The sequence below is a fragment of the Mustela lutreola genome, chromosome 15 (assembly GCF_030435805.1).
Source record: "Mustela lutreola isolate mMusLut2 chromosome 15, mMusLut2.pri, whole genome shotgun sequence".
NCBI lineage: Eukaryota > Metazoa > Chordata > Mammalia > Carnivora > Mustelidae > Mustela > Mustela lutreola.
The window spans coordinates 45,059,314-45,076,768 of NC_081304.1; the positions used below are offsets into that span (position 1 = coordinate 45,059,314).

At 45.8% G+C, this 17,455-nt stretch overlaps 1 protein-coding gene and 1 long non-coding RNA gene across 4 annotated transcripts in view; one reads left to right on the forward strand and one right to left on the reverse strand.

Annotated features, from left to right (window-relative positions):
- The first annotated feature begins 8 nt into the window (after positions 1-8).
- Positions 9-1,197, forward strand: LOC131816065 (uncharacterized). Its single transcript, XR_009347937.1, has 2 exons — positions 9-187; positions 746-1,197. It is a non-coding gene; the product is annotated as an uncharacterized LOC131816065 (long non-coding RNA).
- The window catches only part of PITPNA (phosphatidylinositol transfer protein alpha), a 39,409-nt gene continuing 22,841 nt past the window's right edge, over positions 888-17,455 (reverse strand). For 2 of the 3 annotated variants that reach the window (XM_059148398.1, XM_059148397.1), the window contains exons 8-11: positions 16,872-16,949; positions 16,625-16,735; positions 15,660-15,782; positions 7,833-7,948 (exon numbers count right to left, since the gene is read on the reverse strand). In XM_059148398.1, the coding sequence (XP_059004381.1) occupies positions 7,856-7,948; positions 15,660-15,782; positions 16,625-16,735; positions 16,872-16,949 (405 nt within the window). In that variant the 3' untranslated portion in view covers positions 7,833-7,855. Of the gene's footprint in view, positions 3,531-4,558; positions 4,628-7,832; positions 7,949-15,659; positions 15,783-16,624; positions 16,736-16,871; positions 16,950-17,455 lie in introns of those variants that run through there. The other variant, XM_059148399.1, reaches the window with a different exon arrangement.

Genomic DNA, 17,455 nt, shown 5'->3' on the forward strand with positions numbered 1-17,455 from the left:
CCGCCCGGCCGCAGCGGCGTCCGCGGCCCGCAGGGCTTCGCCAAGGCTTGGAGAGGACGTCTCCAACTGTGCGCTGTGCCCTTCCACCTCCCCAACGTCCACAAGTCCAAAGGGCAAGGGTGAGGGTGGGGTGGCAGCCCAGCCACTGTCCTGCCTGTGAACCAGTGTCTTTGCCCCTCATCTACAGGTGATCGCTCTCGTATTGGTCGTGGAGCTCCTCCATCCGTAGTTCTCCTCCACTGCCACTTCAAGTGTTTTCTCGCTTTTCACACTCATTAGGTTACCTGTTACACATTAGACGTTGGGGGTGCCTGGACTCTTAGAAAATTAGCCGCCTAAAAATGAAAAATAAATCACTACCTCTATGTGATAAAAATGAAAAAATCTGCCCAAGATTAAGATGTTCTTCAAATAACTGGTTCTTCATCTTTTGGGGGGTGGGTGGGAGGGGCAGTGCGTGGGATTCCTTTGGGGATCTGATGAGAGCCATGACTCTCCCCAGAAAAATGGACACACTTTGACAAACGAGTTTTATGAGGTCCACAGACCTGGGAAGCCAGGTTAAGAACTCCTACTTTAAGTAAATGTCATGCTTCCTAAGATAGTAAAAAAGAGGGAGATATGAAGAGGAGGGGACATAAACGTAAAAAGGAAATCCCGCCAGAAAATGGCTGAATTACTTTCAGATATGTGTCGTCTGTAAAGTGATGTAGGTAAAATGACAAGGACATGTTCTAATTTACAGAAATCGACCTGCAACAAGAATCTGGAGCTATATTGTACATTTTCCTAGTCCTGGTAACATGGAGGACAACAGCAAGAGTTTGAGGACATCTACATTGTAAAATGGACATAAGGACATCACCAATAAGCTGGACTCCAGAAAGCTCTGTCTAGGATTTTATTAGACTGCTTCCCCCCACCCCAATATACCTGTTTTGGAAGATTGAGACAAAAAGGCACAAACTCACATTAAATAAACAAGGTAATCTAATCAGTTCTACAAAGTGTATTTTGTAAAAGAAGTAGCACTAGGAACCAAACAAAATAAGTCAGGGAGTCCCAGCAGGGACTGTAAGAGAACTTGAGGAGATATACACATGCCCACAATACTGACCCTGTCCCTGACCTCTCTCTGTGAGAAGGCCAGAGTCCAGCACCACCCCCTTATGGAGGCCCTGCTGCTTTAAACCTGGACTCCAAGCCTGTAGATCTGATGGAAGCAGCTGGTCTGAAGGGGCACGGCACACCCTCAGGTACTACCCCTGAAGCTGAGCCTTTCGTCATAAACCCCTCTGAGTGCTAGTCAGTGCTAGTCAGGAGGTGGGTGAGAAAGTAAGGGGGACACTTAAAAGCCAACACTGTTGCCCAGCAGCAGCACTATCCGTGGGGATAGAATAGACCAGGGACACCCCTCCTTATATTTCTGTGGGCTAGAGCCCCAGATCCAGCTGACCTCAGGAAATTCTAGCTCAGTTCATGTGGATGCTTTCAAACTGGGGCAACAGGTGGAGATGGGAAGAGCCAGAGAAAAGCCAGATACAGAGCAAGGCCCACCAGAGTTGGAGTAGTGTGGATCTCAGAGGAGAGCTGAGGCAAGGAGACTAACAACTGATGACCCTCAAACCATGGTACTGTCTACTTAGAATATCATGGTTCGTTTCTCCTAGGATAACTCACATCTGGATTTAGCTGATGAATGAAGAGAAAACTTTAAGCGCAAATATCATTATAGCTAATACAGAGCTTATAGGAAAACATTTACATTTTTCTCCAGTAGGAATGCTTCACTTTCCCAAATAGATGCTACCAGCAGTTGGGAATCCTCATAACCAACTCAACTCCCCCAGATCCATTACTACAGACCCCGCAAGGTGAGGAGCCTGAAAGGAAGGTGTAACAGGACATTTCCTGGTCCCAAAGAGGCCTCAATGAAGGTGGGAGATAACCACACTGAGGGGTCTGAGTCTGTCCACTGTTGCCCTAAGAGGGTCACAGGGAAGCAGCCACCAGGATATCCCAGGTGCAGTCCTGTGAAACACTCCCTTATTGCACTTAGAAATCAGTAAGGCAAAACAAACTGACAACAACAGAAGGTTGAATGATCCCATCCTACTTCTCGCTCCCCCAACACAGATTTGGTCTCTTAATCAGCCACTGCACCCAGACTACCATGGGCTTAGATCACAGCCCACCTGGCCAACATACATCACGAGGCTTGGGAAATGTCGGGTGACACCACGGCTATCTCAGACTCTCCCACTGGGAAGGCCTACTTGGGTTCCGCCAAGCTGTACACAATCATGGAGCACTTGGCGGCTTCTACCTCCCCTGGAGTCTGGACTTGTTCACCGGCCTCCTTTGGTAGAGTTCTATACTACGATCACTACTTGCTTTTTGCGTTTGATTGTCCAGGACAGAACTCAGCATTGGGGCGGGATGAGCTGAGTTCCTGATCCCCAAATTCCTTTCCAGTAACTGGAGACAAGAGGGAACATGTTCTGCTGGGGAAAAGCTTTTTGCATGCTCGTTTTGTGCAGCATGAAAAGGTCAGGACCCTTGTGCCCTGACCAGCCTCAGAGGCAGAGGACAGGAATCTAAGAAAGCACAGAGAAAAGAGGATTATTGCTGAGTGGCAGCACCAGCCCAAAAGGGAAGAGGAGCATGGACGTACAGAGCTCCTCAGGGGTGAGGATGGGGGGGCAGGGGACAGACTAATTAGTACATATGGGGCGGAATCAATTCTAAGGGCCACACTGGACAGGTCCCTCCAGGTGGAGAACCGACTCGGGCATGTTGTGGGCACTGCAAGGTTCAGACAGAGTAAGCGACAGGAGGGCCAAGAAGCCGCAGGTGTCTCTAAGACTAGTGACCAGAGATGCAATTCTGGGGTCGGGGCTATCTGTATTTGTTACGTTTTTAAAACAGAGACTGGCTGGGCCCTGGGTACTTCCCTGGTGCCTACAGCACATTAACAATGGGTTACTGAGAGCAGAGATCAGAGTTATGAAGCCACACTGCTGTTCTGTGGAACTGGAGGGAAAAAACTGTATTTCTAACTCATCTCTCCCCAGGTGAGCACTCAAAATTGCCAAGATCTGCCCAGGAAGCAAAACACCTCAGTTTATCCCAAGATTGGAAACAAACAAACTTAAATCATTTAAATCACCACATCACAAAAGGCAGCTATTTTGAAAGACTAAAAATGTCACTTGGAAATTAAGGGCGGGGGGCAGGGCGGGCAGGGAACACACAGAAGTGGGTTGAGAACAAAATGGCTGGACAGGGAGGAGCTGTAAATTCAGCAACCTACACGCCATGTATCTCAGAGGAGCAGGCTCCCGCACACATGGGCTTCATAATACCAGACGGTCTATTTGTTCACAATATTAAAGGGCATCTAGAATTAGCTACAGTAAGGGATCGTAAGTTGCCTGAAGAATGGGCACAGAAAGGCTGCGTCCGAAGATGGCCTGTCCCTCGGGAGGGTGGAGCTGCTGGGCCTTCCTGTTGACCACTGTCTTGCAAAACTAGAAGAGAAATACAATTGTTAAGGAAGCAACAGAGGAAAACAGAAATACACTGTAAATCATGGATGGCAGAATTTCAAAAGGAGCAAATATGCCAGTTGGGGGGTCCAAGCAGCTGGCCTGGCAACGATCCACTTAGTCCCACTGTTTTATCTGCCAGAAGTTCTCCAGCACGATGGGCAGGGAGAGGGAGCCAAGGTTCGCATTACTGCTGGTGAGCCCCTAGGCCTCCTCAGCTCCTTAGCCTTAGAGGACAACCAGATTTTACTTGATAAAATACCTTTCTCTCAGAGACCAATGGGAAGCAGGGTCAGGTTTTTAATTTCATGATCAAGCCCACTGAGAGCTGCTGGAACATCAACACATCTGGAGGTGTGCAAAGTACTGGGAGCTAAGAGAAGGATGGGGCTTGGGAAAGAGGGGCAGCATGAAACAGGGACATCTCACCCTGCTCCTAGGACTCTCCAAGCGTCTGAAAGAGGCTGCCTCTGATGAGAACAGCTACTGAGTATGCAATCAGAGGCTTTAAAGAGGAAGGAAATGAAGTACCAGACAAATGATGAGCCCCAGGAAAAGCTGTCTGGCCAGCAGATTTTCCAAGGGCGGGGCAGGGAAGGCCGGCAGTGGGGAGCCAGGAACGGCTCTGACATAGGGGTACCGGGGACACCCTGCATGCTGGCTTCAACTTGAAATGGCTCTTGCTATGAGAGGAAGAGGAATTAGCTGCAGATAAGCTTTGTTCTGTGTCTACCGCCCCAACCCAGCCCCACTTCTCACTACCGGGTGGGTTCATGTGTCTGTGTGGGCAGTTCGTTGTAAGATCACATGTCCCTGAAAGGGTCTAATAGCTACAACATCTGTCAATGGAAGGCTGAGAGCTGCTGAGCATGGCAGTCATCATTATTAATGGAGGACAGGACGAGGAATGAGCAAATCTCCTGCCTCCTTAGTGAGCTGCTGAGGAGGCCCTGAGGACCCAAACTGACTTTCCTGTGGATGAGATGCAAAGGGAGAGATTCAGTACATACAGTGCAGAAGGGAGAGGGGTGCCTTTAGTCATCCGCGGTCATTCCTTTCACTGGGTCCTTTTGTCTCATCTGGAACAGAAAAAAACAAAAACAAAAACAACAACAACAACAGGAAAAACTGAAGGCTCTTGCAGCTGATGAAACTCCAATACAAATATGTTCCGCCTTCTCTTTAGTCCTGCCAGTGAAGAGGGTGGAGCATTTTTTTGTGCACAAAGCAGATCAACAGAGTAGAATTCTGCATACCTACGGCTGAAGCCACACCATTTATAGCTCCATGTCACTGGTCCCATCATCCATGATTCCTGTTCGTCTCCCTGCATCCTAGTGCTGGAACTCTTAAGCTCCTCTCTTTCTTCATTCATTCAACAATATCTATGAAGCAACTCTTTTGTGCTAGGAACTGCACAAAACTGCCCCAGGCCTAAAGATTTGGCAGGGAACCAAAACAGACCAAGTCTCTCCTCCCAGTGCTTACATTCTGAGGCAAAGTAGGGGAGAATGAACAAACTAATATATGTTGGGGCTGGGGGAGCTGCTGGGATGGAGAAGGCCTATAGGGAAATGGGCCATGGAAGACCTCTCTGGTAAGTGACATTGAGTAGAGACCTGGAGGAAGTGAGGGGGAAAGTCCTATGTCCACTTAGGGGAAAGTCCTATGGCTCCCTGGAGGGGACATGTTGGGGGAGTGGTCCAGGCAGAAGGAACAGCCCAGAAGTGGACACAACTTCTCCTGGGGACAATGTGGAGGTGATCTCTCTCAAATCCTTTCCAACTTGAAAGTTCCATTCTATTTGCAGAATACCTATAGCACATGCATATTTTAACTTCCCATTAGATATTTCTTCACTGTCCTTGAGTTTTCTGCTCGACTTTCATTCTTTCTTCGTTCAACAAATTTTGAGCACCTCAGAGAATGACTTCTGGAATCAAACTCCCTGGATTGTATTCTGCGCCAGGACCTACTGAGTGACCCTGAGCGAGTAACTTCACTGCGTTCTAAGACTCAGTCTCTCTAATAAAATAGAGATGATAAAAGCACCCATATCAGGTGGTTGTTGAGAATTAAATGAAGATATCCTTGGAGAATACCTAGCAGGGGTATGCATTCGGGCCACGTTAGCCATGTTATTTCTGCAAGGATGCTGCAGTAAAGCGAATGTGCATCCACATGCTCTGAAGAACTTGGACTTCTACACTACCTTCCCCCTCAGAGGTCTGTTTTATTCGCTAGAACTTTAATACGGCTGCATTTTGGAGAAACTCTGTCTCAGAAGCAGTAGTTCTCCACTAGGACATGTTTTCAAAATAGTCTTCCCACCACATTTCAGACTCCTGTTCATTGTTCACACTCCCTGCTTCTATTATCATCTGTGAGTCTATGGGGACTTGATCCCAGGACCTGGGATCATGACCTGAGCCAAAGGCAGAGGCTTTAACCCATTGAGCCACCCAGACGCCCCTGTGCTGTACTTTTCATCCCATGACTCACTCGTTTTATAACTGGAAGTCTGTACATTGTAATCCCCTTCACCTAGTTTCCCCCCTCCCCTCTGGGAGCCACCAGTTTCTTCTTCGTATTTATGAGTCTTCTGTTTCTTGTTTGTTCATTTGCTTTGTTTTTTAGATTCCACATCTAAGTGAGATTATATGGTATTTGTCTTTTTCTGTCTGACTCTTTTCACTAATGTCATACTCTTTAGTATGACATTATCTATACTGTCACAATGCAAGATTTCATTCCTTTTTAGGGCTGATATTCCATCCATTCTATTTATAAACACCTCCCCCACATCTTCTTTATCCATTCATCTATCCATGCACACTTAGATTATTTTCATAACTCAGGTCAAAATAATTTTTAAAAAAAAACACAAAAATGGGCGCCTGGGTGGCTCAGTGGGTTAAGCCGCTGCCTTCGGCTCAGGTCATGATCTCAGGGTCCTGGGATCGAGTCCCGCATCGGGCTCTCTGCTCAGCAGGGAGCCTGCTTCCTCCTCTCTCTCTCTCTGCCTGCCTCTCTGCCTACTTGTAATCTCTGTCAAATAAATAAATAAATCTTTAAAAAAAAAAAAAAAACACAAAAATGTGCTCATTAAATGCTTACTAATGACCACAGAAATTTTCAATTTCAGAGAAGCTGAGATTTAATATAGAGGAGCAAAGCTCCTTGGGCCTCAACCAGATCCATGTATACCCTAAAAGTTTACTGCCTTGCTTTAATTTACTAATGCAAAGCCATGTCCGATTTTCCTACTGCTTAAGATGTAACTTCCTATCAGGGAACATGATAGCTTCCCTAACTCTCAGAGATAAGGTCACCTCACGGGGTGCCACTGAAATAAAAACACATTATTTCATTCTTACAATAAAATGCTCTAAGAACGCTTCTTTCCTGTTTCCTGGGGCCTATAAGACACCGTGAGATTTTATCTGGTGTTTGTTCCTCAGACTAAGCTGTTGCAGGCTATGTATACACATACAGTCAGGGAATATGAAAATAGAAACTCCAATCTTGATTTGCTTGTTTTTAACTGATCTTCTCTAGGGAATAAGGCCAGGGGTTGGAACAAAGGAACTTTTATTCACCTATTTATTTTATTCATTTACAGGGACTTCATTTTTTATTTTTCTAGATTTTAGGGGAAGATTTTACTTTTTGAAGATCTTACTACTTTTTTAAAGGAAATCACTAAAATCAAGTAAATAAATAAATAGAGAGATACATAGATAAATCTCTGTACCCAACATGGAACTCAAACTCAGAATCCAGAGCTCAAAGAGTTGCATGCTCTTCTGAATAAGCCAGCCAGATGCTTCTATTTTTCTACAGCTTTTGAAAATTGTTTTTACTATGAAGTATGAAATATTCCTTTGATTACAAAAAAACCCACAAAAAACAAAAAACAAAAAACAAAAACCATCCCACAAAAAACTAGTAGAAGTATCAATGTCAATATCCTGGTTGTGATGCCTGTGGTATAGTTTTGCAACATGTTGCCATTGGGAGAAAGAGATCTCTGTGTATTAGTTCTTATAACTGCATATGAATCTTATAATCATTTCAAAATAAAAAGTTTAATAAAAAAATAAAACTAGCAAACAACAAAAAAAATCCATTTAAGACACTGAAAAACAACCACAGACCAAGCATTCCTGAAGGAATGCTTCAGGCATTCCTTCTGCATGCGAGGCACATGTAGAATTGTTTTTAGAAACTCTTGAGAAAGCCCTTTGGAAAAGAAATTTGGTAATAAATAATAAAAGCCTTAAATTCTCTAATTCTATTTGTAGGATTTATTCTAAGGAAATAATCCAGATCCAAACAGTAATCCAAATAACCGAGTGCACAAAAATTTTCATCACGGCATTATTTGTAGCAGTGAGAACCTGGAAACAAATGAAAATCCAACAGAGGTCAGTCAGAAACATGTATGTGAAGAGACTCTTTTAGTGGGAAACTTTGTATTCGTTATAATGATATATACTTGTTACAGTGTTCCCAGAAAAAAAGAGGATACTCATTTGGCCCATGCAATATGAATCATACCTAAATAAGTGTGTAGAAAGACTTAAAATGTTTGGGGTGCCTGGGTGGCTCAGTGGGTTAAGCCGCTGCCTTCGGCTCAGGTCATGATCTCAGGGTCCTGGGATCGAGTCCCGCATCGGGCTCTCTGCTCAGCAGGGAGCCTGCTTCCTTCTCTCTCTCTCTGCCTGCCTCTCAGTGTACTTGTAATTTCTCTCTGTCAATGTTTTAGAGGCTGTCTTTAAAGATTTTATTTATTTTGAGAGAAAGAGAGCACATGCGTGCCAGCAAGTGGGGAGGGGGCAGCAGAAGGAAGGAGAGAGAATCTCAAGCAGACTCTGTGTTGAGCAAGGAGCTGGACTCAATCCCATGACCCTCATTCCCATGACCTTGACATCATGACCTGAGCCAAAACCAAGAGTAGATGCTCAACCGACTGAGCCACCCAGGTGCCCCTAGAGGTTGTCTTTAAATAGAGTACACGTGATTTCTTTCTGCTTTTCACTATTTCCAAAAAAAAGTTTAATGAAAGTTTAATATTGAAAAATGAGACTGTACCTAAAAAGAAAAGACTATTTCCATATTTTAAGATGCTGGCCGGTGTTCCAGGTGGCCTGCTCTGGGGTCAATCATTGTTGGGCAGGTGAGAGAGAATTAAGCAGCCACAGAACAGTAACATCCTCCACATACAGGGATCGTTCACCCTCAAGACACTGAGCTAGCTCTGCCCTGTGCACATGCTACTGGAATCTCACTCCCCACTCAGCCGAGGCCCAGCACTGAGTGGTTTCTCTCCATCAGCTTCACTCTCCAAGCTTCTATCTACCCCAATCACAAACTGGAAACTCGGGGGGTATAGTGTCCTGCCACGCATTTCACTGCACAGGGACACTTACACGGTCCCTGGGTAACCAGTTCAGAGATTAAGACTTAAAATCTAAAAATGATGGTGATCCATCATCCATGTCAGAAAGCCACAGGGTAGAACAAGGGATCTCTATATCAAGATGCAAGAGATTAGAAAGGACAGGCACACTGACACGCAAGTGTGTGGACAGGGAGACTGACTACAAGGAGGCTCCGAGATTCATAAACAGATGTGCTTTGGAGGGACCAGAGGAATCATGGAGCCTACAGGGACTTGGAAGGAAGCCCCACCCGGAAGGCTGGGAAAGAAAATGCTGCAGACTCTTAATCAGGCACTCTAACTGGCACACTGTATCTCTGCCAGCTTTAAGCAAATGTTATAGAGGTCAATCAGGAAATAAGTTTTCTTAAAATTTTTCAAAGTTCTCTCCTCCCAGGTTCATTATCTACAGAATTAGTGGCCAAAGCCCCAGGGGGCACTTGTTCACTGAATGAGAAGGTATCCTCAACTTCTCTGAGCCTCAGTTTCTCTTATCTCTAAAAGGAAAATAATACTCTGGCACAGGCTGACATGATGACTTGATGACATCGTTCATGGAGAATGCTAATCACACACGACAGGCATATAGTACGACCCCAACAAAACATTAGCTTCTATTAGTAATAAAAATATTTTTATTACCACCATGTTCAAGAGATAGTGAGTTCCCCAATATAGAAGGCTAGTGGGGAAGCTGCAGAGAGGACTCAAGTTCAGGCCAGTGGGGAAGCTGCAGAGAGGACTCAAGCACTGGACAGGTAATTGGACTAAGTGACCTTTAAGGTGACTTCTTCCAATTTTGAGATTATGAGTCTCTTAAGAGAGCAAAAGCAAGGGAGAGGGAGAAAAAGAGAGGGAAGAAGGGAGGTAAAGAGGAAAGGAGGGAGACAGACAGATGGACAGACACTGCTCTCCTATAGGCACATGTTTCCTGACATTTTTCTTTTTAGGGCAAAGGACTAATCTCTTCATCCCTTGCTTCTCAAATCCTTGAGTTTCATCCAAGAATGGTGAGTCCACCCTCCCACAGGGACTAGAGTCACAGTAATGGTGACTGTGGCCTTATAGTGACCTCTCATAATTCACAAAAAAAATCCACCCATCCTAGGCTGCTGGGTATTAATCAAAGAATAAGGGTCATAAATCCTATTGCAAATTTATATTTAATCATGGCAGATTGTAAACATGCATTTATTGCTATTCCTTCCCCAAGCCCTACTACAATGAGAGTAAAGGAGTAAACGAAAGATTTAAAACCATGAAGGCAACAAGAACAGCAGATAAGAGATGGCAGCAACATTCTGGAAGATGAAATATGGATGGATGAATAGCACTAATTCGCAGAGCAGCACGACTAACACCCAAGTGCCTAAGAAGGACAGACCTATTTGTGCTGCAGGTTCTCCAAAGGCTCAGGAACTGGAAGCACAAGTACCTTCCAGGGTGGGAGTGCAAGTAGGGCTGAAAACGGGTGACTTATTTCTAAGTGAGGGAAAAAAAAAAAACCAAACAATTTGGCTCTGGTGTGCCCTGGTGTTCCCTCCCTGAATTCTCAGAGGAAACAAAGAACATACAGGGAGGAACATACAGAGAAACCTTGAAAACCAAACACAAAAACTTGCTTTAGAAAAGGAAGATAATGCACAAAGAAAAACGGAAAAAGTACTTAAGAAAAAAAACACATGGGGCACCTGGGTGGCTCAGTGGGTTAAAGCCTCCGCCTTTGGCTCAGGTCATGATCTCAGGGTCTTGGGATGGAGACCCACATGGGGCTCTTGGCTCAGCAGGGAGCCTGCTTCCCCCCTTTTCTGTCTCTGCCTGCCTCTCTGCCTACCTGTGATCTCTCTCTCTGTCAAATAAATAAATAAAATCTTAAAAAAAAAATTGTGAAAAAAAAAAAAAGAAAGAAAGAAAAAGAACACAGCACAAGAAGTGCTTTATAATGTTTTAAGTGGTGCCTGGGTGGCTCAATTGGTTATAGCATCTGCCTTTGGCTCAGGTCATGATCCTGGAGTCCCTAGATGGAGCCCTAGGTCGGGTTCCACACTTAGCAGGGAGCCTGCTTCTCCCTCTCCCTCTGCCCTTCCCCCCACTCATGGTCCTTCTCTCAAATAAATAAATGAAATCTTTAAAAAAAAAACACACTCAAAAAACAAAATTATTTTAAAAATATAATGTTTTTAAATTCAACAGGTGAGACGTTAACATTGGAAAATATCTTCCAGAAAGCAAACAAAAAGGGAGAGAAAAATGTAAGAAAATTAGGTCAATTCATGAGGTCTGACTTCTAACTTTTTTCTTTCTTTTTTTTTTTTTTTAAGATTTTTATTTATTTATTTGACAGACAGAGATCACAAGTAGGCAGAGAGGCAGGCAGAGAGAGAGATTGGAAGAAGCAGGCTCCCTGCTGAGCAGAGAGCCCAATGCGGGGCTCCATCCCAGGACCCTGGGATCATGACCTGAGCGGAAGGCAGAGGCTTAAACCCACTGAGCCACCCAGGCGCCCCATGACTTCTACCTTGCAATAAACATTCCAGGAAGAAAACAGAGGGGAGAAAACTGTGATACAAAGAGAGAGAAATTACAATATAAAAACATCTAGAACTGAGGAGAGACCTTGGAGCAACTGGGTTGCTCGGTCAGTTGAGTGGCTGGCTCTGGATTTGGCTCAGGTCATGATCTCAGGGATTCTGAATTAGGCTCTGTGCTCAATGCACACAGTCTGCTTGTCCCTCCCTCTCTGTTCCTCCCCTCCGCGCTCACGTATGCATTCTCTCTCTCATAAATAAAATCTTTAAAAAAAAAAAAAACTGAAAACTGAGGGGGAGGAAAATCAGTAAGGATGGACTGACATCATCCAAATTATTACGCAGTGTGCATCACATACCAATCAGACCAGACCAACCCTGTAAGGACTCAAAACTAAGCTAGCAAAAGGGAGGGAAGCAATTACTAACTTCTTATCTTACTTTTTTCAGGTTTTTATTTTAATTCCAGTTAACATACATTGTAATATTAGTTTCAGGCTAACTTCTTAAAAACAAAAAAACAAGAGCTTTCCAAGAAAGGAACAAATATCAGGAGCAGACTAAAGTGTTCAGTTGGGGAGAAGAATGACAAAGTTATCACAATATAAACCCTGAATAATGAATTCACTCCAAATTGTGACACTAGAGGAAGGAAAAGAGGGTGTGAATGGTGGGTGGGGTATAGGAATTAAATCTTCCATAGGAAAAGGCAACCACTAATATCTAAAGTTGAGAAATGAAGAATTAAGCGCCTAAGTATATTCTTTGGAAATACATGGGTAATTAACAAGAGAAACAACCAAAAGAACAGCAAGAGCCTGCTTCTTGAGCAGGGGTGGGTGGGGGCGGCAGCAGGATTTGAGGTGCAGGGCAGAGGAGGACAGCTTCTCCCTTCTATACCTGGGATACTGTCTGAGTTTGAAAATCATGAAAATACTTCTGGAGGTGATGTTTTTGTTTATGGCAATGGTTGTCGTGGTGGTTTCCCAGGTGTATACTTATCTGAAACTCAACAAGATGGATAGATTAAATATGTGCACAGAGCGTCTGGGTGGTTCCATCAGTTAAGCATCCAACTCTTGGTTTCGGCTCAGATCATGATCTCAGGGTAGTTAGATCCAACCCTGCATCGGGTTCCTCACTGAGCGTGAGCCTGCTTAAGATCCTTCCTCTCCGGCTCCTGCCTACCCCCTGAACTGCTCATGCAAATACTTTCTCTTAAATAAGTATAACTGGGGCACCTGGGTGGCTCAGTGGGTTAAGCCTCTGCCTTCGGCTCAGGTCATGATCCCAGGGTCCTGGGATCGAGCCTCGAATCAGGCTCTCTGCTCAGTGGGGAGCCTGCTTCCCTTCCTCTCTCTCTGACTGCCTCTCTGCCTACTTGTGATCTCTGTCTGTCAAATAAATAAATAAAATCTTTAAATAAGTGTAACTTTTTTTTTTTAAAAGATTTTATTTACTTATGAGAGCAAGAGAGAGCACGAGCAGGGTGGAGAAGGGGGTGGCGAAGGCAGAGGGGAAGCCAACTGTCTGCTGAACTCCCCGCAGAGCTCCATCTCCCAAGAGAGAGATCATGACCTGAGCTGAAACCAAGAGTCAGACGCTTAACTGACTGAGCCACCCAGGCCCCCCTGTGCAGTTTTCTGTATATCAGTCATATCCCAATAAAGTGGGATTTTTTTAAAAATTAAGAAATGAAACTAAAAATAAAGCTGATAAGAATATTTTTAGAAGGAAGGGGGGGAAAAAGAGCAAAAAAACCCCAAGTCTAAGGGGACCCTGGGTGGCTCAGTGGGTTAAGCCTCTGCCTTCAGCTCAGGTCATGATCCCAGGGTTCTGGGATCGAGCCCCGCATCAGGCTCTGTGCTTGGTGGGGAGCCTGCTCTCCCCACCCCCAAGCCTACCTCTCTGCCTACTTGTGATCTCTGTTAAAATTAAAAAAAAAGTCTGAAGTATGTTAGCACACAAAGGTCCAGTACAGTTGCTAATGGGGTCAAAAGATGTCCCCCAGTGACACAGACTTGGTTTTGCTTTCTCTTCCACTGCAAACTATTTAAAATTCCAATTCTAGGGGCGCCGGGGAGGCTCCATAGGTTAAGTGTCTGCCTTTGGATCGGGTCATGACCCCAGAGTCCTGGGATCAGGTCCTGTATTGGGCTCCCTGCTCAGCAGGGAGTCTGCTTCTCCCTCTGCCACTCTCCCCAGTTTTTTTTTTTTTTTTTTTTTAAAGATTTTTATTTATTTATTTGTCAGAGAGAGAGAGAGTGAAAGCGAGCACAGGCAGACAGAGTGGAAGGCAGAGGCAGAGGGAGAAGCAGGCTCCCTGCGGAGCAAGAAGCCCGATGTGGGACTCGATCCCAGGACGCTGGGATCATGACCTGAGCCGAAGGCAGCTGCTTAACCAACTGAGCCACCCAGGCGTCCCTCTCCCCAGTTTTTGCTCTCTCTCTCAAAATAATAAAATCTTTAAATAAATTAATTAAAATAAAATTCCAATTCTAAAATGGGTTTCCTGCATTTGCAGTTATCCTGGAGGATAGTGGTCTTCTAGGTTTTTTGCACAATTCTCCACAGAATGGAGGAACACACAGAGGGAAGGGAGGAACACACAAAAAGACTTCCCTAATGGTGAGGGCTTTCAAACTTTGGATCTGAGGGAGGCAGATCCAGTAGCTCCTCTGGAGAATTCTTCCAGCTCCAGGAATTCAAATTCTACCCAAAGAATGAAAAGCTATCCGTAAATGCTTCCCCGAACCCCTGCATACTTTCGGCTGGCCTTTGTCAGGTGTGGTTGCCTAAGGCTCCAGGCTAAACCCCAAAGTCTCCACACAGCTCTGTTTGGTAACTTTTTTCCTTTTTTTGGTCAGGACTCAGGTAACCAAAAGCACTCAGGCCTCTTTTACATAGCCAGACTCCTCAGCATCCTGGATATTAACACCTACCACTTCCTGAAGATCCTTAGCCGAAGAATCAGGACTCGTGTCCCAAATCCTGCCACTTCCCTGCCAAATGTAGCTGGATGAATAACCAGAACATCTGCCTTCAACAGGAGCTAAGAAAGAAAGAACTGCTGGGCCAAGTCTGCACCCAAGTCCAGCCCCATGAAACGGGGGCGCCGCGGGCAGTCAGGCCTGGGTCTTGTCCAAGGCAATGCTGGGGAGCTGGGCAAGGCTGGGCAGAGCGATGCCTGCTGACCTCTGGCTACAGGCCAACCCACCCAGGGCAAGAAGGGAGAAATGGATGACAATTATGAAACAGAGCTTCCTGCCTTATTTTTAGCCCCAAGAGAGCAGGAGGGCCCCAGATGGCATTTAAGGGAGGAAGAAAAGCCAAGTGATTGAGAGCTATGGCTCTTACCCTGACTGTGTCACCTGCAGGCTGTATGACCTTGGGCACGGAGCTGTACTCTCAGAGCCTCTAACAACCTCATCGGAGGATGGCAAGAACAGTGGTGTCTCCTCACAGGCATGGCGAGGATCATAGGAGATGGTGTGGGTAAAAGCCCTAGAACGGTGCCCTCACACACAGGAAGGACATGAACCTTCCTTACTGACGATCTCAGAGTGAGCCTCGCAGAGACGCATCCCCAAATGAGGCAGGAGCATTAGGCCTTCAGCTCCCATGGAGCAGACAGCCCTCCTCCTTGGCTCCATGCCAAGCCCTCCCTTCCCCCCCACCACAAAGAGCCAAGGGTCCAAACTCTAAAAAGAGCTCAAAACAACCTTACAGAGTAGTTATTTGTGGCTGAGCTGTTGCTGTCCTCCGTGGGGGGCACGGATGGTCCTCACACCTCGGGCCAGCCTGCCTCCTCCCACAGTCACCTCCAATACTGCAGCCCAGCGGGACTTCCCCAACCCCCCAGTTCTGAAGAACCACTGCAGAGTTACTCACTTGGCATGCGGCACACACTGCCGTATTTGTCTCTCTCGATATGCCAAGACCTCGGCTAGACTGCCAGTTCAAGAGCACTAGCTGTTCTCATCCTCGCGGTTCTCAACTACCTGGCACCAGACCTTACTCCTGCGGACACGAATATGTTCCTCGAGCCACAGGCGGTGCCCTCAGGAACAGCCCCACAGGGCAGCCTCCTTCATGGATTTACGGAGCCGGGAGCCCAGTCTCCTCCAGGAGCCCACTTACCTCATCGAGCTGTCTCTTCGTCTCTTCTTCCATCCTTCGGATGTCGTCCATAGTCAGGTCAACCCACTTATCGAGCCAACAGAACAGCTGCCTGTGGAAGTTTGTAAACAGACGCCTTTCTTGCTACAAAAAGGAGGGGACCTAGTTAGAACTCAGAAGGTAGAGGCCACTGCTGCAGCTCCCATCCCACGATCTCCGTGTTACTAAGCCCACTTTCTTGAAGAGGTCAGGAGAAGAGGTGCCAGGCTGGCTTACACAAATGAGCCCACAGGTCCCAAAGGTCAGTGACTTTTGTCCTCATGTGACAACAGGTATTGCTTCAAGGAGGAGGAAGCCCCCTGGAGATACAGGTACCTACCTCAGAGCTAGGCCCTGTGCCCAAAATGCTACCAAGATAGACAGCCTACGAGCTCATGGGTCAACCAAGGCGCAGAAACAACTGTGCCAATGGTCCCTCTTGTCTCTAGAGCCCAAGGCCAGGTTAAAACTGGCCAGCAGCTATGAAAGGGGGCCCAAGAATGAGGCTCTAACACATCAGAGAAAAATCTATAAAAATGCCTTAGGTCTGTCTGGTTCAAGAATTCAGGGCACTGGAGAATTTGGCTCCTAGAGCCTCTTGCCTTTTGGCTTCATAAAAAGAGAAAGACTTGAGTTTTATCTGCAGTTCAGTCATAGCAAGCCCCTTCCTGTTTCCTTTTTTTTTTTTTTTTTTTAACTTCAGCTTCCTTCCCTGTCACATGTGGTGCCCCTGGATAGATGGCATTAAACTGTAGGACAGATGCGTGAAAGGGGAAGTGGAGGTCACGGAAATCAAACTGAAATATTCTGATGTCAGCCACCATTGGACACAAGTCATGTGGGTTGTATGATCTTCTCTTGTTGGGCAAAATACACCCCCACCAACATACACACACACACACACACACACATACACACACAGGGGAGGCCTCATCCTGGTCATTTACCTTATGTATAAAGTTTTCCACTTTGTTCTGCAGGCCCCACCACTTGAACTTGACAGTAACCAGTTTGTATGCACACATGTACGGGCAGTCTTTCTGATTTACAAGTTCTTGCTGTATTAGAGACACACAAACAGGCAGTCAGGTAACTAAGAGGGCCGACCTCCGATTCTCCCCCAGTCCACCCTCCCTGGGGAGAGGTCTGCCCATGCAACGCCCTGCCCCCTGGTGGTAAGGATGTGAACTGCACCTTCCAATTTGGGCCCAAGGGTCCTCGGCCTGTTTTGACAGATTTAAATTTTGCTGGGTCTTCCTCTGCCTTGTAATCCTGAGAGAAGTTGTAAAATTGGAGTTGGGGAGGAAGGGAAAGAGGAAAGGAGAAGGAGGGGGTAGGAAGGAGAGGGAAGGAAAAGGAGGGGGAGGGAGGGAAAGGGAGGGAGACAGAGATTAGATTTTTCCATGAAAGTATACTTCATACCAGTCTCGAAGCTGCTGGTGTAGAGAAAATATTATAAACACGATACATAATGGTTTACATTTGCCTCAGAGAAGCGCTGTGATCTTCTCTGCCAAGGTTTGTTTTCAATGTTACCCATATTAACATGTCACAGGACTGCCTGAGTAGGCACATATTTCCACTGTTTAAGACAGAGATTTCCAACCGGGATAAGCACCCAAATTGCTAAGGAAAAGTTTTTCAAAATTCAGATTTCTGGGCCACTCCACCTAAAATCCAGCAAGTAAGAATATCTGCAGGTAGCAATGTCTACAATAGCCAAACTATGGAAAGAACCTAGATGTCCATCAACAGATGAATGGATAAAGAAGATGTGG